The sequence below is a fragment of the Petaurus breviceps genome, unplaced genomic scaffold (assembly GCF_028583685.1).
Source record: "Petaurus breviceps papuanus isolate PSGF00001 unplaced genomic scaffold, PetGlider_PUasm1.0 63, whole genome shotgun sequence".
Classification (NCBI taxonomy): domain Eukaryota; kingdom Metazoa; phylum Chordata; class Mammalia; order Diprotodontia; family Petauridae; genus Petaurus; species Petaurus breviceps.
This window is the reverse complement of record NW_027186418.1, coordinates 1175108-1198976: the sequence shown is the minus strand read 5'-3', so window position 1 is coordinate 1198976 and position 23869 is coordinate 1175108. Positions and strand designations below refer to the sequence as shown.

At 40.0% G+C, this 23869-nt stretch overlaps 1 protein-coding gene across 2 annotated transcripts in view; it reads right to left on the bottom strand.

Moving 5' to 3' along the window:
- LOC138173638 (transcriptional repressor protein YY1) overlaps positions 1–7240 on the bottom strand; it is a 41558-nt gene extending 34318 nt beyond the window's left edge. The window contains exon 1 of one of the 2 annotated variants that reach the window (XM_069103685.1): positions 6431–7240. In XM_069103685.1, the coding sequence (XP_068959786.1) occupies positions 6431–7121 (691 nt within the window). In that variant the 5' untranslated portion in view covers positions 7122–7240. The remainder of the gene's footprint in view (positions 1–6430) is intronic. The other variant, XM_069103686.1, reaches the window with a different exon arrangement.
- Positions 7241–23869: the final 16629 nt, after the last annotated feature.

Genomic DNA, 23869 nt, shown 5'->3' with positions numbered 1-23869 from the left:
TAATGTTTGGTTCAATTTAAGCTGTGCACTTACTCTAATATTTCAGACACATCTAAATAAAACGCATCATAAAATTAGTGCTTAAGAAATCAAATTTAGAGGTCATATAATCTTCCTTCTATTTTACAAAGGGAGAAAAGGGAGCCCCAGAGAAACTGAGTGACTTGCCCAAGACTATACCCGTAACAGAGCCAACATTTGAATTCAGGTCTCAACTCCAAATTTAAAGCTCTTCCAAGTATACCACGATGCCCCCCAAATTAATAAAAAAAAAAATTCAGAAACCTGATTTACAGCACTTGCTAAATACTAGAGGATAGTAAACTTTTCTTGCTAACATTTTAACCAACTGTGCAATTTAATTTGATGAAGTGACTCATAACTTATTTTAAACATTCAATTAAAGACTCATTTAGTTTTACATTTACCTACATTTTGAACTCATGAAGTTAGAAAACTTTATATTTCAATCTTTTTCTTAGGAAGTGAAATAGTTCAATACTATCCATCTGAAGAACAGCTCAGAGGAATAAGAATTCAAGGGGCCTCAGTTCTAATTTACTTTGCTACTGACTTGCTGAACTACTTTCTACCAAGCTCTAAAATGCCAGTTCTAGGCTAAAGCCTTGGAGAAGGCAAGCATTAACTCTAGCAACTGGGTTCAGACATCAAATAACCTTACTCCTCTACTTTCTAGGGAATCCTCTCTTGATGGTAAGAAATCTATATATTGTAGTTGATTGCTTTTCCTCCAAAAGTGATTTTTGAATTTGTCATAGGAACCAAAACACTTGGCATATTTGAACACCAGTGCTCACATAGCTTCGTGATACTTATAGCTCTTCGAAGTAAAAAGGAAAGCATAATAAGGAGTACAACAAAATAAAGAATAATAATGAATGTTGAAGTGATTAGATGACAATATTTTTAACACATTTATAATTTGTAGCCTTCCCTCCACGTGTTACATTTATTTTTCCTTACAGCTTTTCATTCATAACTCAAATTCTTCACTGCTGATGTAAGAGAGGTCAGATTTAATCTTTCAAAAAACATGAAGCCAACAGTTTTTTCCTTCAAAAAAAGATTTTACCTCAGGAGCTTTCTTTTGAAAATGAAGTCTAATTTAGTCAATTTGTTCAAACATATTCTATACTCTCCTTTACACAAACACAGACATATATGACAGTCAACAGTGCAGGAAAAACTGACCATACAATTTCATTTGAAAGCGTATATAATATCCTTTAGATTATTACGCACTTCATCTGAAACCCAGAGGGATATATGTATTTCATTTTCATCCTTTTTATCTACACAACTCAACATAAACACACACACACTCATGATAGAACTAAAGGATGTGGGGTTCTATGTAACTTAAGAAAAAGTCACTGAGTCTGGAGTATTCACTTTCATTAGTATAAGGATTGGATTATATCAGGGATGCTTAACTTGGGGTTAGTAAATTTACTTTTAAAAATATTTCAATAATTTGGTCTTTTGCAATTCTATGTATTTTAAAAACATCATTCTGAGGAGTGCTAAGCCTTCACCGGACGGACAAAAGAATCCACAATACAAAAAAGGTTAAGAATCCCTAGACTAGATGATCTCTAACATCCTTTACAACTCAAACATAAAGCAGTTCAACATCCAGTTGGACAGATGATAAATACACAGCTTTCCCTCAAATAAAGGTATAGCAATTCTATCACAATTATGGAATTTCCAGTTCTCACTAGGACAATGGTTCAATATTTAGAAGAGAAAAATGAGTTCTGGAGAATCCCAATATAAAACTGAGTTCTAAATTTGATATAGAAATATTTATTTTAATTATTCATAAGAAAAAAGCATTTTAAGAGCATCAAAAGTAATTTGTTCACAACATTCTAAATTGAACTGTGATTAAGAACTACAGCTTAGGGCTGGCTAGGTGGCACAGTGAATAGAGCACCAGCGCTGGTGTCAGGAGGTCCCGAGTTCAAATCCAGCCTCAGACACTTAACACAAAAACTAGTGTGACCTTGGGCAAATAGCTTAACCCCAATTGCCCTCCAAAAAAAAAAAAAATTACTATAGCTTAAAAAAAAGCACCAAGCAAGCAAATAAATACCCAACCATACCGTGAGACTAAGGCATTTGCCCAAAATATATAACTTTCTCAATTTTTCTTAAAAAGAAGAATGAAGAACTTTGTTGTTCTACTCATGCCTGTGTTCCATTCAAAAGATAATCATTGAAGCTACAGTTCTAAATTAGCTATACTAATAAAAAGAATGTTTCATATTTAATTAGTCGTGTGACCCTGGGCAAGTTAAACTCAGTTTTGGCCACTGTAAAATGATGGCTTTTGGGGTAGATCAGGTATTTTGGGGTCTTCTAGCTCATAGGATTCCTTGATTCTTTCTCTCCTCTTAGAAAAGTCAGGTAGATGGCAGCAGCAGGAAGGTGAAATATGATAATTGATTCCTGAACACTGGACAGAATTCTACCCCAAATGACATTCTGCTATATTTGACAGCATTAAACCTGGGACCTCTTTACTTCACTAATTTAATTTATGATTATAATCTTGATTTAGAAGAGATGCCTGAGGATCATTTAATTCAATCCTCTCATTTTATAAATGAAGACAACGGTGGGGCATAAGGGTAAGTGACTTGTTCATGGTCACATATGCACTAAGTGACAGAATGGGATTCAAACCTAGGCTCTCTGACTTTTCACCACTATTATTCATGTGATTATGGACAAGGATCCTTTACCATGAATAATTCTTTATCTATAGCAGGGGTTTTTACATGCTTTTTTCTTTTGTGCCATGGGCCCAATTGGCCGTCTGGTGAAGCCTATGAACCTGTTCTTAGTTCAGTGTTTTCAAATAAATGGAAAGGATTGCTAAATTTCAATTAGAGATTAGTCAAAATAAAGATGAAAAAAAATTTCCCATCCAACTTAATAGGCCCCCTGAAACCTATCCATGAACCTCAGGTTAAGAACTCCTAATCTATAGGATGGCAATAACATGACCTAATTTACTGGACTGTTACAAATTATAATCCCAATGCAGAACTATTATGCTAACGGTTTAAAGTATTAAAAAAAAATAATCCTAAATCCAAGCTTACATTTTTGTCTACATTTAGTGAAACAATGGAATGTTTTAATCATTTCCTCACTCATGTTTCTACTTCAAGTTATCCCACTTCTAAGAAGAAAATCATATTGTGAATTGGAATTTAGGACATGCCCTGCTGACCACAAACCATTTAGCTTTTCTTCTGTAATATGTTCTCAACCACAAAGGCAAAGGGAAGGGGGATAGCCTACCACAAAACATGTCAGTGGAAGCAAAATGCCACATATTATCATCTAATATTAATTAAATGTCAGTATGCTTATAACTGTTACAGGTTCATCCTATGTTAATTTACATTAAAATAAATCCTAAATTGTGCAACTATGTGAATAGCAGTGGGAAAATGTTTTTTAAATGCCGATAATTAGCTTTTAATTACTTAAAACAGTAAAAATCTTCAACCTTTTTGGTAGTCGATTTTTAGTCAGGCTAACCTGGCACCATTGGGCCTCTCTTAAGTTACCTCAGACTCCACATTACCACCTATAAAATTGAAAGTTGAAGTTATTCTATTAACCCTTCTGAAATTGAAAAATAGAATGCTAGATTTAGGAGTCAGAGTTGGGTTAAAATACAAGTTTTGACACCTTGTATCAAGCCAACTCACAAGCTTCCTCAATGGTAAAAACAGGCACAATACTCATGCCATAGGGATGCCCTGGGGTTAAATATTTTAACACAGAACATTATACTGGTTTTACAAATGAGGAAGCTAGGTCACAGTGGGTCAGAAGACTGAGCCTTATTATATACTAGCATTGAGACCTTGGGCAAGTCACTTGGCCCAGTTTTCTTAACTGCAAGATGGGGATAACAGCACTCACCTCCAAGGGTTATTTTGAGTATCAAATATTTGTTAAGTTGATGTTTATATAGTACGTTTTGTACTTCACAATGACCCACAACAAGGTATTATTTCCATTTTATAGGAGAATATAGTTTAAGTGACTTGTTTATAGTCACATACCCTAAGAGTTGAACTTAAGTCTTCATGACTCCAAATCACTTCCTAACAGCTGTATCTCTCCTTAAACCTTAATTTTCACATTGGTTTTTAATTGCTTATGTACAATTATGTATCTTTTCAATAAGTAAGCATAACTTCAGGATTACACTATATTACATTATATTACACTCATTTCAATTGTACATTTTCATTTACCCCCCCAAATAATTTTAGGAAAATTAAAAAAAAAATTAAAATCAGCAAACTTTATACCCACATTTCTAACAGCCCAGAAATCCCTAAATTAAATTTAAAAATACCTGTAACAACTGTATCCTGATCAATTTGCTAAGCAGTTTCTATAAATTCTGCAGGGGGGGGGGTGGTCAAGCTACTAAAATCTCCCCAGGGCATTCTTCAAGATCTCTAGATGCATGTCAACGTATGTTGAGATGATTTGGGCATAGTCCATTTATTCAACTGTTCCTTGAATCACATACCTACACCTGGCTTGAGTTATATTGTTTCTCATTGGACAGACCTAAACCAGTTTCATCTGCTAGACTTTTAATCACGGTTGGTTCTTTTCTGGTTTTAACAACAACACTGTTGTTAAACTGTTTCGATTCAAAAGTTAAAATTAAGGCAACTTAAAAGAAACTACTGGTATGCAGGATTTTTTGGGGGGTAGGAGAAGATAGGAAAAGGCAGTTAGGGGATGACAAGTTCAGTGTCAACCTTGAAACCTCAGATGAATTACTACTTGCAGTAGCAATCATCTTAGTCGCCTATTTAATATCCTCGAATTTTGTTAGGTAATAGTTATACAATATCTCTATGAAAAGCAAAGTGAAAGACCTTTTGAAAGATTTTCTTCTTTAGAGAGCAAAATTACCCCATATATATTTAACTTTTCTCCCAAAAAACTTTTTATGTTTAAAACCAAAGATGAATTAATTTTTTAAAATTTAAAATATTTTCAATGAAAAAAATTGAGATAATATTTTGTTAGTTTTCATTTCCAATCATGGTTTCAATTTAGGTCAAAATCAAGTTTCTCAGTTTGTTATTATTACTACGAATAAAAGATGAAGACAATACCAATATTGAGAAAAGGCTGAAAATAAAGTACTGCAAAAAGAAGTGCTTCAATTAGCACACTTTCCTGAGAATGGTCTAGTCTTGGAACCAACCAGTTGAGGGAAACTTAAAAGACTAAAGTGAAAAGGGGAAAAGCTTCCCCCACCCCTTTTGAAAAGGGTCCCCTAGGGAGGAGAGGAGACGAAAAGGGAAGGAACAAATAGCTTCTCACCCCAAAGGAGGGGGTGGGGCCGGGGGGCAGACCCGGGGTGTGTGCGCTGTAATCTAATCTCTATAAGAACCTCAGCACGATCCCGGCCCCGTTCCTCTCCGAGCACCGAGGCTTTACCGGCCGAAGAAGCCTCCGGCCCTCCAGGACTTCCTTCTCCAAGCTCCACTTTCTAAGTGGACCCAGAAAACAGCCGCAACGGGCAGGCCCCTCCTCCCTCGCCGGGGTCGCCCCAGGGGCTGGTGAGGGGTCCGCTGGGGTAAAAGGCTGGGAAGGCAGAACTCTGCTCCTTCCCCCGCCCCCGCGAGAAGAGGGCGGGAGGAGAGAGGAGGAGGAGAAAGCGGAGCCTCGAGCCGCGGCTAGAACAATGCAGCGGTTCCACCCCCCCTCCCGGGGTAACGGTGACCCGGGGAGGCACCCCTCCCCCCCCGCCCGAGGCTGCAGAGGCAGGGGGGAGTAAAGAGGTTGGAGCAGCCGGACAGGGCGGGCGCGTGGCTGGAGGAGCGGAGGGAGGACGAGCTGGAGAGGGGGGAGGTGGGGTGAGGGTGGGGGCACGGGGAGAAAGGAGCGGGCGGCAGCGTGGAGTTAAACGCTGCGAGACACCCCCGCCCCACCCCCCCTCCGAGCCTGGCCCCACCCCCCGCCTCCACTCCTCCCTTCCCCCTCCCCTTCGCAGCCGCTTCCCCCTCTCGGAGAAACTACGCCATTGCGGCCTAGTTGTGGAGCCGGCGCGCCGCCCGCCGCCCGCCGCCCCCCCCCCCCCCACGTCCCATCCACACCGCCAGCGCCGCCATCTTTCTTTCCCCCCGGACGGGTCCCAGCAGCCCCGCCGCCCCCGCCGCCGCACAGGCCCCGCCATCTTTTGGGGCCGCCATACTTGCCCTGGCGAAGAAGATGGCGGCGCCCATCACACACATAAAACATGGCTTCCCTTCAAAACAAAAACATCCCCGGGGCCGGGGGAGCCGGGGACGTGTCTCCTGGGCCTCGTCCCGTATCCCCTCGCCTTCCTCGGCCTGGCGCCGCTCACCTGAGGCCCACATGGTGACGGAGAACTCCCCCTCCAGGGTCTTGATCTGCACCTGCTTCTGCTCCCACTTCCTGCCGCTCGGCTCGGCCCCGCCGCCTCCACCACCGCCGCCTGCCCCTCCGCCGCCGCCGCTCAGGTAACTCTTCTTGCCGCTCTTCTTGCCTCCGCCACCGCCCTTCTTCATCCGGCCGCCGCCAGACGACGAGGAGCCGCCGCTCTTGCCGGCCGCCGCGGCCGTGACCAGCGTCTGCTCGATGTAGTCCTCCTCGCCGCCGGCCGGCGCGGGCACGGGGATGAGGATCTGGTCCTCGAAGCCGTCCTCGGCCCGCAGGCCGTCCGAGTCGTCGCCGCCCACCACCTCCTCGCGGGTCTGCACCAGGATCACCTCCTGGTGGTGGTGGACCTGGCTGGGGTCGTCGGTGACGAGCGGCTGCAGGGCGATCATGGGCGGGTGGTGGTGGTGGTGGTGATGGTGGTGGTGATGGTGGTGGCCGCTGTGGCCGCCGCCCCCCCCGCCGCCGCCTCCCGCGCCGTCCTCGTCATCCTCCTCATCGTCCTCCTCCTCGCCCACCACGGTGGTCTCGATGGTCTCCACGGGGATGGTCTCCACCTCGATCTCGTGCAGCTCCACGATCTCGGCCGGCATCTCTGAGCCGTCCGTGGCGATGTAGAGGGTGTCGCCCGAGGCCATGGCTGAAGCCTCTCCTGCCGCCGCCTGCCCCGGCCGCTACCGCCGCTTTCCACCCCCTCGTCCGCGTCCTCCTCCGCTGCGGGCGGGCGAGGCGGGCAAGGCGGCCGGTCGTGGGGAAGGGAAGGGAACGAGCGAGAGGGGAGGGGGGGGGCCCCTCCCCTCCCACCCCACCCTTCGGGCCGGGTCTCCGGGCTTTCCCCCCCTCTTCCTCCTCTCCTCCTCCGCCTCCTCCTTCAACACAAATACCAACTCCTCAGCCCGACTGCAAATCTCGCCGCCGCCACACTCTCTCCGGTATCGCCTCGCGAGACTTCCGCTCTTTCCTCTCCCTCCCTCCGCGCGTCTCTCACTCACTCTCGCTGGCTCCTCCCTCCCCGCCCCCCCAACCGACCTCGCCGTTTGCTGTGACAGGCTGCCGTGATTTAGACCCCTCCCACACTCCCCAGCTCCGCCCGGATTGAGGGAGGGGGAGGGGAATCGCCCCGCTTCCTCTCAGCGCATGACGTCAGTACGTTGACGTCCCACCTCCTTTTCGTAGTGCTTTTCCCTCTTCTCCTCCCAGCCCCCCCAACGGTTAGAACTGCCTGTGTATGTGCAGCCTTGGCGTTTCCAGGCTGCGCTCGGTTACCGGGGCGTTGTTGCACCGCCTGCTGAGCGGCTCGGCTCGCCTTCCCGCACTCCCGTCCTCTCCCCGGCCGTCAGCCGTGGAAGCTCCGCTCGTCGCGGTTCTGCATTCCCTGCTCCGCCACCTTCGATGTGGAGGAGTGGGCCTGGGCAAGGTTTGGTGTGGAGCTCTCGGGGCTGGGGCTCCGGCGGCAGCGGGAGCGGGAAGGCCCGGGGAAGATGGAAGGGGGGTGAGTCGGCAGCTCCGCAGCCGGAGGGCCCGGGACCGTGAGGTGAGAGGGTGATCGGGCCAGAATGGGCCGCCAGGGAGCCCGGGCCGGCTGGGGCGCCCACCCCGGGTTCGATGCCTCTTTGGGGGGAGGGGCATAGGGGGAGGGGGCAGAAGGGAAGGCTGTGGAAAAGTTTGTCCTCGCCATATGATGGCAACTTTGTTGGTTCAGTCGAGCTCATCGCTGAGCTTTGGTCTGATTCTGGCCCAGCTGCCGTCGGGAGGGAATCTGCCTTCGGATTAATCTGAAGCTGTGATGACGGACCCACACAGGTTATGGCTGCCCACAAAGCCTCAGATCCGTTGTAGGTGCCTTGGGGGTTCTGCAGTGAGCAGAGAGCAGCTGAATCATGGTGGGAGGAGGGCGGAGGATGGAGGAGAGGGCCACTTAAAAATTGTCGTAAACATTTTAGGCTACGTTCTGTAAAAAAGCATGTATGTGAGCTCCAGACTCTCCACACACCCCTCTCCACCCCATGATTTGCAGATAATTTTTGTGATATTTGGGCATGAATGTGTAGTTAAGCGATTTTTAAAATCGGGAATTCTATTTGTTAACAGCTATGGAGGATTAGAGAATACTAGATCCTAGGTTCTAATCCAGGCTCCCCTACTTAGTATTATGTGACCTAGGTCTGGTTGTATTAACCGATCTGCACCTGTTTCCTCATCTGTAAAACAAAGAGGTTGTATTACACATTATCTAATATCTGTATCTCTAAAACCTGTAAATTGAGAAATTATCCTGGTCAAAAAGTTTTCTTTATGCTTTTTTTTTTCTGTTCTCAACTGTAAATATCTTCCACTTACCCCTTTTATGCTGCCCTACATAAAGGAGGATACTGGGTTCTTGAACACTGTGCCATAATGTTTCCAATATAGCTTGGGCCATTTGGACAGGCTCCAAGAATTAGCCCAAGTTTGGAGAGGTCTGTCACCAGAGGGTTGGGCACCAGGTATGTGGTTTTGTTGACCCCAGTACAAGCAACAGGGAATGCAGTAGTTGCTCACTGCATGAATAGAAGGAGTAAAGAGAATGAAAGGAAAGAGCAGAAATATTGAGATACAGATAGTAATCACAAAGAAATTATTAAGGGGGAAAGGAAATTAAGAGATCATCTTATCTCAACTTCCTCTACTTTTAGATGAGGAAACTGAGACCTGGAGAAGTTATTAAATGACCTTTAGGTCATATAGGTAAGTGTCTACTTTTTGCAGAGTCACAGTGCTGAGCAGTGACATAGATAATACCTGAGATAAGCACAATTGAATTTCAGAGTGATACAAAACGTTAGAAGGGAAGAATTTGCCTAATGATAGTCTTGTTTTTTTCAGAGGACTTTTAGAAATGAAGAGGACTTTTGAAAGTGAATATCAGAAGAGAAAAAAAAAACTCCCAAGAGCAGTTTAAAATGATTGAAAATTGACTGTTATTTGACTGGCTATAAAGAAAGGGCCTCACAGCAAAAAATAAAAAAAAATGAAAAGCCCGGTAAACAGCAAAACATATCCATCTCTTCTAGGATAAACTTTATAGATCATAATTTGCTATAGCAGAGAGCACTGGATTTGGACTTAAAAAGGAACTGGGTTTGACTCTTGGCACTGCCACTAGCTACCTTTCTGATCTTGGGCAAACCTCTTGGCCTTTCTGTGCATCTGTTTCTCATTTTTAAAAGAAAAGGATGGATTAGATGACGTTCCTAAAACCCCTTCTAGTTTTAAATCTTTAGTTCTCTGATTTTGGTCTCTGAATTATCTTGACTGCTGAAATTTCATTTGCAATGTAGAAAGATCCATAAGGGTAACTGTGCTGTAATGACATTTGAATAAGAACCAAATTAGATAACTATACAGAGGTTCTATTTCTCATTCAAGTATAGTAGTGAGGACTGAAATCAGAACATTATTGCAGTCTGTGCATTAGCTTTTAGTGAAATCAACAAAAAGCTCAACTTGCCACTTAATAGCTAACATTCATAAGACACTTACAAGGATTGCAAATAACTTTGCATATATTACTTATTTAATCACCACAACCCTAGGTGCTATTATTATTTCCATTTTGCAGATAAGAAAATAGGCTTAGATTGGTTAAGTGATCTGCCCTAGTGTCACACAGCCACAGTAGCTCAGATGTTCCTGACTACCAATTCCAGTGCTCTGTCCATTTTGCCCCCTATCTGTCCTTAACTGGAACTTTTTAGGCTTGAGAGAGATCAAGGCTGTGTTTGATCCATTTCTTGCAAACTGTACAGATTATGGAAGTAGTAGATCTCAGAAATCTTTATTATTATATAAAATAGTAGTGTATAGTCTTCAAAGTAAACATGTCAGTTTTGGATCACTTAAGCCAAATAAGTCAGATTGATGATTCTGAACTAGATCATTTATGTGCGAATCAGTTCAGTTGTTATGAGGTGTGTCTCTTTGGTTTGAACTCTATTTTAAAAATCATTAATTAGAAAAGCATAGTGGGGGAACATGGCCCGTTGGTAGTGTTTTCTAGGCAGCAACTAAATTCAGCTAGTGACTGAAGAGGAAAGGTAGAGCAACCAACGTGGCAGATGACATGATGGCAGAGAAGTATGTTAAAAATATTCATGTACTATATACATATATGTTCACTGGAATTTGTGGGCCTCATTACATTTTGCCCTTGTCTAGATGGGGATGGGGGTGTGTCTATGTCCGTGTCCGTGTCCGTCTGTCCGTCTGTCTGCCTGTATCTTGCTTTTAGTTCCTTAGCAAAATGTTAAGGATTATTCAGAGTAAAGGATTCTATGTAACAGAATATCTCTCTAAGCATAGTTGGGAGGCATGTGTAAAAGCTACTTTAATCATTGTTATGTGTTATGATTCAGTTATTAACATTTTTGCTCATGTTCACAATATTGACAGTGGAAAATGGTGATAGCTGCCATTCTTCGGGGGAAAATATAGGAAATTCAAAAGTGTATTCTTATATAAGGTCTTTGGAATCATTTGTTGGGTAAGTTCCATAAGACCGGAAAGACCCTTCAGGATTTTCATGAATGAATGTTGTAAACCTTTACAATGAAAAAAGTCTATAGCTGAAGTTGAACTCAAAGCAAAAAGTAATTTCCTGATGTAATTACTTGTGGTTGAATAAAAGAATAACAAAAAAGTCAGTGATGCTAATTCATATGATGCAGTACTGATTATCAATATTTGAATGATGAATGCACTTGAACTTGATTTGAAAAGAGCAGAAATACATTCAGGTGCCTTGGAAAAGCAGTCCCAGGAGGTGTAACACTTATTATACTTATCACTGTGATATTAAGGATATAAAACACTTGTGTGCTTTTATCAAACAAATGTAACCAAATGAAAATGTTTTTCTGGAAAGTGTAACAAGCCATCTTCCAGGATGTGATTAAGTTGTTTTTCATTAATAAGGAAGCAGTATTTATCAATTTCTTTGAGCCTAATGGTAATTAATTGGCTGCTCAGGATACAGATAATTTTCATAACTGAAAAGAATAATTAGCATTTGCATAGCAAATTAAGGTTTGCAAATTGCTTTACATAATGTTTCAATAATTTCTCTTAACAGCACTGTGAGGCATCATTAACCCATTTTGTAGATAAGGAAATTGAGGAGACTTGATAAGTGACATGTCCAGGAGTCACACAGTAAGTGTTTGAGCCTAGACTTGAACTCAGGTCTTCCCAACTTCCAAGTCTAGCATTGTCTTGGCCTTGCTGTATAGTTAGCTGCCTTGCCAAAAAATTAACTATGGACAGTACAAGTTGACTGCCCTAATTCTTATGACCATAAATGAAGGGAAACGTGATATCATTTGACACCAACAATGACTGAGTTTTTCTAGGATTTTTTGAGATTACTGTTCTGTTGTAGAGAAAACAAATTTCCTTTTCCTGTAGTAAGTTCTAAATTATCAACTCATATCACTAAATGTTAATTCATATACTCAGGAAAATAAGGTATTTTCATATAAAGATATTTCATAGGCCTATAAATAAACCTGTTGAAAAGTAACGTTTTGATGTGGTTTTTATTTGCATCTGATGAGGGCATTGGACTAGTGACTTCTCTGGTCCAGCTCTAGATCTATAATGATGTTACATACTTGTTTACAGATAGGAATTTATTTTTATCTTTTTGTTGGAACAGTACTCATATTTGGATAATGTTATGGGGCTTCTTAAACTTCAGGCTAAGACCTTATAGCTTCTCTGGCCCTGGACCTTGCTGCTCAAATAAAATGTACTTGCATAAGAAATACCCCTTTTATCAGTTCAAAATACGCATTTATCAGTTCAGTACTTCAGTTGGTCTTTTTGCGCCATACTTCCTCAGGATAGAGAGGTGATTTGACGACAGGTTGCAACAGCAACAGCAGCAGTTCCTAAGTTTGTACTAAAAAATTCCTGAAATTTTAAAGAGCCCAGATGGCAGTGATATAGATCAACCTTCTTCCCCCCATCTAAAGACAAGGTAAATACATTTTCCACTGTTCCATTGGATTTTTTGAATTGTTGCCTTAATAAGATTGATATTTTAGAGACAATGAAAAGTCTTCCTACCTACACTTACTTTCATGATACTGATGTTCTTTAATTTAGATTGTAAGCTTCTCTTGTCAGGAAGTCTCATTTAATTATGATTAAGAATATAATGCTTGGTATTGCACCAAGTATTCGGTTATCTTTTTTGAAAGATAAAAAGTCACCAGAATAATAATAGCCTGTGTGTTGTATATATGTTTGTCCCTAAACCATCTTTTTACATTTTCCAAATATATTCTTAAACCTGTGGCTGAAAATTAAATTTGTTCTCTCAAATATTCTTTACCTTTTGTGTCACAGCCAATAAAGTACAGTTAATGACCCCCTTTCAACATTAATTTAGCAGCATTAATGCTACGTGTCTTCATGGTGTTATCAATTATAGGTCACAGGGATATCAACTTTCTTTTCCAGGTACAGTGAAAGTAATTACATTTAATTTGTCCTGAATTTCTGTTCTGCAGCAATCTGTTTTGCTAGGCGGATCACCCATGTAACTTATATTATGCAATTAACCAACTTGATTATAAACAGAAGACTTGAAATAAAAGTAAACATAATTGGGGGTGGTTAGGTGGCACAGTGAATAGAGCATCAGCCCTGGAATCAGGAGGACCTGAGTTCAAATCTGGCCTCAGACATTTGACACACTAGCTGTGTGACCTTGGGCAAGTCACTTAACTCCAATTGCCCTGCCTCTCCCCTCCAAAAAGCAAAAAAAAAAGTAACACAATTGAACTGGACTAAATCTATAGTGATGGGTCATGGCTTGTTTTTGGGGGTTTGAGGTTTTGGTTTTTTTTTTTTTATTGGAATGCACCTTTTTGGAATCTTGGGAATCTTTTCTACCTCTTAACAATCTCCTTAAGCTAATGAAAATATATACATTCCCAGCTTTACTTAATGGAAAAACAGCATGTGCTTTTGTACATTGATTCCTTTTATTGGGATCCTATTCTTAAGTAAAAACTTTAATGTAACATTTTAGAATTCTTGATTTCAAAGGGACTAAGACCCGGGATTCAGATGTTAAAATTTTAAACTATGATAGACTTAATATATTCAAATAGGGCCTACATTTAGACCTTATGGGAGATTTTAAGAAATGTGAAAGAAAAGTGCTTTAATTTTGTGGAACTTTTGTTTTCAAACTTGAATCCTTTATTTAAATTTTAATAAATGGCATTTGGTATTCTGTACCCACTCAATTTGGCAAGCTCAAATCTGAATAAAGTCAGCCAGAATATAACTTGTAAATTTTGCTTCGATATTTCACAGATGAAACTCATAACTTTTATTTCACAAGTGGCTAAATGAAAATTGAGTAACTTTTCTAAATACAAACCAGTCTTTTTCTCTTAATTCTGAGCCTACTATCCAACTGTAGTCACTGACTTGGGTCCAAATTCTGACTGTCCTTACTGTAGCTCTCTGACAAAGGTACTCTTTTTTGGCCTCATTTTTCTCATCTGTAAAATGAGAGTGTTGAACTCGGTGAACTCGTTTTTAAAAAAAATATTTTTTTTTTTTTTTTTGCTTTTTGAAAGGCAATTGGGGTTAAGTGACTTGCCCAAGGTCACAGGCTAGTTTTTGTGTTGTGTCTAAGGCCAGATTTGAACTCAGGACCTCCTGACTCTGGGGCCAGTACTCTATTCACTGTGCCACCCCCCTGCCCCTTGGTGAACTCTTAACCTCTTTTTGATCTGATCCTGTATGTGAAGGCTGGTCAAAGAGCAATGGCTGTCTAAATTATATTTTTTCTCTGTAAAGGTGTAGTTGGAGGTAAAAAATAACAGTTTCCTTTTAAAACTTTTGGTTCTCTTAACTGATCCCTGATATATTAATATCTGATATGGACACACCCAAATTGTTCATGCAAAATGATGGATGACTGAGAATGTAGTGTGGTGTAGTGGACTTGGAGTCAAAAGATCCAGGCTTACATCCATACTTGCTTTTGGTTGTGTGACCTTGAATAAATGATTTCACTACTCTGAGCTTTAGTTTCCTTATCTATACAATGGGAATGTTACTGATAATACTTACCTAAACAATACTTAATTGTAGACAAGTGAAAAAATTGAATAATGATGGCTATTAAAACTGAGTTTGATACTGAGATGAAATAATTTTTTACTGCCATCACTTTGTCATAGTTAACAGACTTCCATGAATTAATATTGCCCCAGGATGTCAGGATTGTTTTATCTTTATCCATAAAAGCAACTTTCTGGAGCCTAGCACAAAGAAGCCCTTGACGTATAGGTCTTGTGGAAAATATTTTTGTATTCTGTATTACAAAGGGAGCTTGCATAGAAGAAAAAGGTAAGTTGCAAAGTTAGAGCCATCCAGGATATGAATGTGTGTGTTTCTTCTGTGGGCTAAGATGATTCATCTGATGTCTCTTTTCTTACTCTCCTTTGACAAGTTCATTTACTCCCAAGACTTCAACTACCACCTTTATGCAGATGACTCTCAAACCTTATCTCCAGTACAGAGCTCCAGACAGTCATCTTCAGCTGCCTACGACACCCACCTCTTCATCTGAATGTCCCTATGGCACGTCAGATTAGTCATATCCAAAGCTAAGTTTAATTGTTTTTTTTTTTCTTGTCTTAAAGCTACCCTTCCTCCAGATTTAACTATTTCTGTCAGTGGCATCACCATTCATTCTGTCCCGAGTGTTCATAACTTGGTTCTTCACCTTTCATTCAAGTAGTCACCAAGTCCTGTTAATACCATTTCTACCACAACTCTCATTCTGTCCCTCCTTTAATTTCCACTTTTCCTACAATAATATAAGCCCTTATCACCACCTACCTAGCCCATTGAAGTGATTTCTTTGCCTACATCTCTTCATTTATTCTTTCCCTCTCCTATCCTTCATACCGTTGCCAAGTAATCTTGTGCATAGATTTAGTTGTGACATCATTTTTCTCAAAAATCTTCACTGGATACCCATTTCTTATCTAGTGAAGTTATAAATTTTGAACCGGCGTTCGAGCCACTCTGCTATCTGTTATAAATTCCCTCCAGGCTTTTCATTTCTTCCCTTTGGACACTTGACACTAGCCAGACTGGACTAGTTGACTCCCCAAATCTACCCTGTATATACCTGGAATGCTTTTCCTTCCCTTTTAAAACGGATTTAATGCCACTTCCTACTTCCTGGTGATTTTGGTAACAGTCTTACCCTCAAACAGTGTAACACTTTGTTTTTAAACTCTAATGTATCGGTGTCAGAGTCTCATTTGCTAATAGTGAATTCTTGGGTGACAGGGACAGTATCTTATCTAAATTGTGTTACCCCTTAGTATTTTGCATGTAGTAGACAATATTGTATTCTATGGCTTACTAGACTGTAAGCTCCACGAGAGCAGGGATTATGTCTTGTCCAAACTTTGGAAGTAGTTTAATGCTTTGCTCACAATAGGCACTTAATAAATGTGTGTATAATTGACCTGAACTGCCTCCTGACCTCTTCTAGCATGTTTTCTGTCATTTATTTGACAGTAGTGAATTGCTTTCCAGATACTTTGTATGGAAGTATATTTTGTGTCCTTTGTTTTTTAAGTTTGATGTCACCAAAAATTTTCTGCAACAAAAGACCCTATTTTTGTAGTTGTTCAACTAACAGAAAGGCATTTGACTTAGTATAATAAAATATAACTGCAAAAGTACCTTTCCTCTTAGCTATATATTAAGATAATTAAAAAAAAAATAAAGACAGAGATGATTGTCTTAATTGACCCTCTGGTGCAAGAGAAAATGTAGGATTTGGAGAAAGGGGACCAACCCAGCTTCAGATCTTCTCTGTTACTAGCTGTATGACCTTGGGCAAGTCACTTTACTTTATTGGAAATGTCTCCTCATTTGTAAATTGTAGTGATTGGACTAGATAATCTCTAAATCTATGATCCTGTGATTGTTTTAGCTTTGTAGATTCAATCTCTTAGCTTTTTAATTCACATTAGAAAGAATGGATATAAGCTTTTATCCCCAGATTAGGACTGCTGTTCTAGCAAACTAAATCAGTCTAGCAATATGCTCAACATTTTAAAAAATATATTTTACTGTTATCTTTTGTTTTTAATATTATCTATGTTTCCCAATGTGGCACTCTTTTTATTCCCTCCCAAGGAACCTTCCTTTATAAGAAATAAAAAGCATTTCAATAAAATTAACCATCAAAAAGGTGAAAAGGCATGTATTAAGCATATCTGATAAATGCTGTACTAAGTGCTATAGGTACATAGGGAAAAGTATGACACCCCAGCTCCTGAGCTTTCATTCTACTGGAGACAATACACACAGTTCTCAGCTGTCGGTTCTGTATGCCCTTGAGACCTGTGGGTGTAGGTACTGTCATGTGACCTGTTGGTACATCCCTGAGGATGGGGCCTGCTATCTGCTGCCACTGCAGCTGAACTCTCATATTTGTTCTCCCCACCCACCCCAAGTTAGATTTTGATCTTTAGATCAGAAATAGTTTTGTTTTATCTCTATCTCCCATACTTCTTATAGTACTTGGCAATAGTAAATAATGCATTTTTTTCTTTCTTTGGTCATTAGTTCATTGTTTGGGGGCCCAGGTTGTTCATTATAATTTCACTGGCGTCATTTGTTTTGTTCTTCCAGCTTACATTGTTGTAGTTATTGTGCATATTATTTTTCTTGTTCTGCTTCAGTTTATATCAGTTCATTTGTATTTGTCTATATTCATACTCACTTTTTTTTTACAGAAAAGTAATATTCCATTACATTTCATACAACAGTTTGTTTTCCATTCTCCAATCCATGGATTATCTACTTTGAAGTTTTAACAAATTGTAGCAATCTACTTAATAAATATTTCTTGAAAACATTTTAAATGTTTGATATTCTACTTTTTGATTCGTTCTTAAGTTATGACTCTTGAGTGACTTAGAGCAATAAATCCATCACAACACTAGATAAAGTTTGAGATTCAACCAGGGTTTCCAAAAAAAAGAAAATTGATATGGGTTTGGTGTACATACCAAGAGACTAATTCTGAAGGTGAGAACTCAGTTTTACCTGGATAATTCAGATTCAGTGGCTTTTCTAAACTAACTGATAACTTTTGCTTATAAATCTCAAATGGTAAGTCATGTGAAGTTCACACCTAAGCATAATATACTTTCCTACTTACCTGTTTTAGGAGATGAGATCTTATATAAAGTTGGCAAAATTAAAACATTTATCTAAAGTTTGGTTATAGTTTAGTAGATTGTAGATTTAGAGTTCAAGGAGACTTAGGAATCATAACTGACACCAACCACCCACCTCACTTACCATGTGTTGGTTGGTTTTCTTGTGAGGCTAGGTGATTTATTACAGTGATTGAATCTGATTAGTGCCCCGCAATATAATGAAAATGGAATTTGCTAATTAGTCATCATGCTTGAAAGCATTAGAATTGACCTTCTAATGCAGTATTGTTCTTTGGATCAGCTAATTGTCAGTTCATTCAGTAAACAGGAGTGCTAAGCTAGGTGCTTAAGGAAGTAAAAGTCCTTCAAGGCACATTTTATTTAGTTTATAACTACTAAAATGAAGGTTTCTGAGACAATGCCAAATGCTATGTATGGAGCAGGGAAAACATTTTTACAAGCCACTACAGAATCCCCTCATCTCAAGTATAAACCTATCCAAAAATAATTCCTGAGAACTTGTTTAGCACTTTGTATTTCTCTCAGAAGCATTGATATTTTGTTTTATGACCTTGTGCTGAAATCTGTGGGAATACATCCTATCATTGTAGGCAAAATGAAGAGATGTGGATTAGATAGATAAAGTACAATTTGGTAGACTCAAAATGTGTGGAGTCAAACTCTAAAAGATTGCTACAGCCCCATATGTGCTTAGAAAACCACTAATATTATCTAGGTAGTATTTTTATTTTATTAAACATTTCCCAGTTACATTTTAATCTGTCTTGGTTGCCCTCAGAATTTTACTGGCTGCTTGCTGCATTAGATGACTAAAACCAAAAATATTAATGTATTTATAGCAACATGGAGGGCTATATGAAATGGAGTGCCCTAGATATCCTTTGCTCTTCCACGTTTTCATTAATCATTAGGTGAAACCATGCTTAATATATTTGTAGTTGACACAGTTTGGCTGAATAGCTAATGTGGCAAAGTCGAGATAGCAAAAGACCTTGACAGAGGAATGGGCTGAATCTCATAAAATGAAATTTCTTAGGAATAAATGTGAGATACATGTAGTGTCAGAGAACCAACTGTAAAATTACAGAGTAGTTAAGGCATGATTATAGAACTTAATGTAGAAGAACTGGAGGTGGGGTATGAAAGAGTAGAAGCTTTCCATGAATAAATCACCTGTGAGGTGGTAGTCAAGAGAATACCATAGTTAATCAGCCACATTCACTAAGCATATTGATCTAGTGCAGTGATGGTAATCTCAGACAGAAATAAGAGACCACTAAACTCATAAAGATCCTTGCCTGCTACCTATTGTTTAGAAAACTATACATTAATATGTTTTCATTGTATCTGTTAAGTATTTTCCAGTTACATTTTAATCTGGTCCAGCCTAAAGTGCTGAATTGCATTTGATACCTCTGCCCTAGATTATATTTGATTCCTAAGAGGGCTGCTAGAATGGTGAGAAGTCTGGGGAGCTGATTCAATGATAAGAATCAGTTGAAGACACAGAATTCTTGTCCTAACGTGCTTGTTTCTCATTTTGCTTTGGATTTAAGTGAAGGAGGGCTGTGCAAAGTCACCAGTCTCTTCTCTGGAACCATCTGGGTCTAGGGACAAGATCAGGACGACTTGGAGGTGGTTCTGGATGCAGTGGGAGATCTTGGCCTTTTTTGAGCTAGGATCTTCCAAGTTCTTGCTTTGACTGAGGCAACACCCATTTAGTTATTAAGGCTAGGTAAGAAATGAGCCAAGGAATGGCCTTTTTTTCCCCCAATTAAAAAAATACAAAACAGCCTTAATCTGGGAGGGGGAAGATCTGGCCCAAACAGAAAAAATTACTATCTACATTCACTATGGGCCCAGACAATGACCACTAAGTGGGGCTTGGGCTGGGAGTTATTGTTGACCAATCAGTGACAGCCTGAGTGAATTTGGTTTAAGGCATGGTTTTTAAGAAAGAAGTCTAACCCCTAAACCCCAAAATATCTTGCTAGATTTCTGTCATCAAAATTTACGTTCTTTCTTAAGTTCCCTCTTCTCCCTTACTCCCGAATTTCAAACCATCATAACATCCTTCATTCTTTCCTTTGTTCCTCTAGCTTCATTCTAGGCTTAGATTGGGTGCCAGCCCTAAGGGAGGCCTTGCCTGATCTATTTAGTTGTGTCTGCCCTCCCATCAAATTGCCTTGTATTTATTTATGTTTGCATGTATGAATCAGTATAATGAAAGCTTCTTGAATGAAGACAGGGGCTTTTTAATTCTTTACTTTGTATTCCTCTACCTAGCCCAATCCTATTTATTTAGTAGATGCTTTAAAAATAACTGTTGTGGGGCAGCTAGGTGGCGCACCCGGCCCTGGAGTCAGGAGGATATGAGTTCAAATTCGGCCTCAGACACTTAACATTTACTAGCCCTGTGACCTTGGCCAAGTCACTTAATCCCAATTGCCCTGCCCTCCCCCCCTTCAAAAAGCCAAAAAAACCCCAAAACCTGTTGAATTAAAAGAATGGATGGCTCTTGGGGCGGCCAGGTGGCTCAGCAAGTAAGAGCACTGGCTCCAGTGTCAGGATGACCTGGAGATCAAATCTGGGCTCAGATACTTAGCACCACACCCAGAAATAACTGGCCATGTAACCTTGAGCAAATTACTTAACCCCGATTGCTTAAAAAAAGAGAGAGAGAGAGAGAAGGTACATGTAGGTATGTGCAAAATGCAAGATACTTTTTTGGTGGGGGAGGGGAAATGCACCGGCTACAGGGCAGGGGCGGGGGTGGGGGTGGGGTGGGATATGTGATCACAAAAGACTTCATGTAGAAGGTAGTACTTGAACTGAGTTTATAGGTGGGGAGAAGACAAAAGATGTATTTATATCCCCAGTGCCTGGCCCAAACATAGCAGGTGCTCAATTCATACCTGCTAATTGATTGAATCAGAATATTAGTACTGGAAGGAACCTTGGAAATCATGAATTGTAAATAAGCAACTCTCATGAATTGTAAATAAGCAACTTGTAGGTATGTGTTTAGACAAGAGATTGGTTACTGATCTCTTTTTTAACTAAAAAATAACCCTGAATTATCTGCAAGAGTGAAGGGATTGCAAAATAAAAGAGGGGCAAAAAATTTTTGTTTGCAGTGTCAGTATAAGGGGAAAAGTTCTGCCCTGGGGAATTCTATAACTGGTTGGCTGCATGTGTCCTTGGGGGGTGAGGTGGGGGGAAGATAGAGGTGTGGAGGTGGTTGTTGGGCCTCATTTTCTTCATCTGTAGAGAGGGGATTCGATTCATTGAATTCTGAGGTCTAAAATCATATGTTTGTGTGGAGATTTTATGCTGCTTAAAGATAGTGACATGAAAGGTCATAGAGCAGCCTAACTCTCCCATAAGTATTTCAACCAAGATATAAAAAGGACACCAGACTAAAAAATGTTAAAGAAGTCTAAAGAGAAACAACAGCAATCTGTGGAGGTTTTATGCTTTTCTTTCTTAGCCTTCTCCTACGTGTTCCAGTGACTCATGATTCAATCCTTAGGAAAATTACATTATTCTTAATCCATTCTCCTGTAGGGCCTGTTAACTTTTCTTGCTAACATCTTTTATTATATTACCAGCTTCTGTAATCTATAAGAGTATCATCTTGTTAATTGTCAAATCATAAAACAATAGAAAATTAGAGTTTGCTGGCTATCTAGTTGAACATCCTCATTTCACAGGATACAGAAACTGAGCCTTAGACAGGAAGTGACTTGTTCAGGGACACATAGTTAAGTGACAGAACTGAGGGTCAAAGCTAGATTTGATTATAAATTTATTTCTATTACACCATGCTAACTTTCTCTACCATTGCATATTGGCTACAACCACTGTCCTTAATAAATTATTTAGCAAAATCACCATTGTCAGCTTGTTAAAGGAATGGGAGTTTTTGATTAATTGAATGAGATTTTTGTGAGGTATTCAAATTTTAAGCTGCATGAATAGAAAAGTATCTTGTCTAGTGCAAAAGAAGTAACAGTTCATCTTAGTATTCCCTGTGATGGTGAAGGCTCTTCCGAAAGGCTATGTATGGATAGTTTTAGGCACTGTGCTTTAGACAGATATGGATATTGTCCATAGTAGTACTTTAAGGCTTACAAGGAGCTTTCCTAGCATCAGTCCTCTGAGATAAGCATGTAATTAAAGTCATCTAATCTCCATTTTTCGGATGAGAAAACTGAGAAATTAAATGACTTGCCCAGTGATAGTATAATGTTGGAATTTAAACTTGGATCTCCCCTAATTTTGAGTCTAGTACTCTTTAACCATATCATTTTATGTCATGTGAGAAATGATTGAAGGGACTAGAGAAAATTAATATGGAGAAGAGATGACTTATGCAGGGACAGGATTATTAACTTTAGGCACCTGGAAGAGAGAATAGACTTAGGACCAGCATCCTGAAAGGGTAGAAATTAGAGAAAGCAGTTTTTTGGCTTACAGCACAAAAAACTTAATAGCATTTAGAGTTGCCCAACAATAGAATGATTTGCTTCAAGAGGTAGTGAATGAATTTCCTGCCCTTGAGGGTGTTAAAAGAGTAGATGGGGGGGCCAGGTAGCACAGCGAGCAAGAGCTCAGGCTCCAGTGTTGAGAAGACCTGGAGATCGAATCCCGGGCTCAGACACTTAGCACCCACCCAGAAACACCTGGCCGTGTAACCTTGAGCAAGTTATTTAACCCCAATTGTTTAGGGGTGGCCAGGTGGCTCAGCGAGTAAGAGCACTGGCTCCAGTGTTGGGATGACCTGGATCAAATCCGGGCTCAGATACTCAGCACCACACCCAGAAATAACTGGCCGTGTAACCTTGAGCAAGTTACTTAACCCCGACTGCTTTAAAAAAAAAAAAAAGAGTAGATGGACACTTGAAGATGTCTAGAAAAGAGCCCTGAATTTCATAGTGAGTTAGACTGGATGTTGGCTCACGTCTCAAGTGTATAACACAAATTACAGGTAGGATAGGGCTATGCATAGTAGGTGTGCTGACTTTAACATTTAATAATGAATATTTGTCTTTAATAACAGGGAAAGGGGAATGGGTGGGATTTATTGCTCAACAATGAAGATTGGCCTAAAGGAAGTCCTTCAGTAACAAGACTCCACAGTTACTGAATGTTATTGAGCTTAATTTCTTGGTTGTCCTTAAAAGCCTCTGGAAGAAATAAATTTTATTCTTTTGAAAGCAAATAAAAGTATATCCTGCCTGGAATTTGGATATAATTCCAGATTATTCACATAATTGCAGTGATAAATCTTCACTAATAGAAGAATTAGTGTAGAAAAGAAAATGAAGAATAGTATTCATAACTCCCAAAGAGGCATTTTGATCTCTCCAACTGTGATGAAGTGATATTTCTATTTCTTCTGTTTGTCAAAAGTACAGCTTAAGACAGTTGTTGCCCATGGAAGTCTTAAGTAGATTTGATTTATAAGGATAATCTTGTTTTGACACACCCAGTCAAAATTGATATTAGGTTTTATTCAGCCTTCAGAAACCTCTCTTTAAATAGATGCTATTACAGTAAAATCCCATTACAAAGAATAGCATAACAAAGTCTCACACTGCAAAACAGAGCACCCTGTTTCTCACCAAAACAATGCTTTTTTGATTTGGTTAAGTTCATTTTTTACAAAATTTGAGAGTTTGAAGGAATCTCAGTAGCCATCTAGTTTGATTCATATCCAGTAGGATTCCCCTCTGTAACATACTTAATAAGTCATCCGGCTTCTTGAAGGACTCCTTTTTACAGATTGATAAAACTGAGGTTAAGCAGTTAAGTGACTTGCCCAGAGTCTCACAGCCGTTAAGTCTCTGAGCCAGGATTCAAGCTCAGATCTTCCTAACTGCAAAGTGAGTGCTATAGCCACTATGCCACCTCACTACCCTTGACTTTTATCATTGGTAACTTTTATCATTGTGTCAAAAAGGGATTATCCTCATAAATTGCTTCCCTAAACATTAATCTTATCTTTGGTTGTGCTTTTGAGAAATAGCAAGAAAAATATAATCACTTCCTTGCTGTTGGAATTGTTTCCTGGTGTATTCACACAGGATTTTATTCTTGAATAT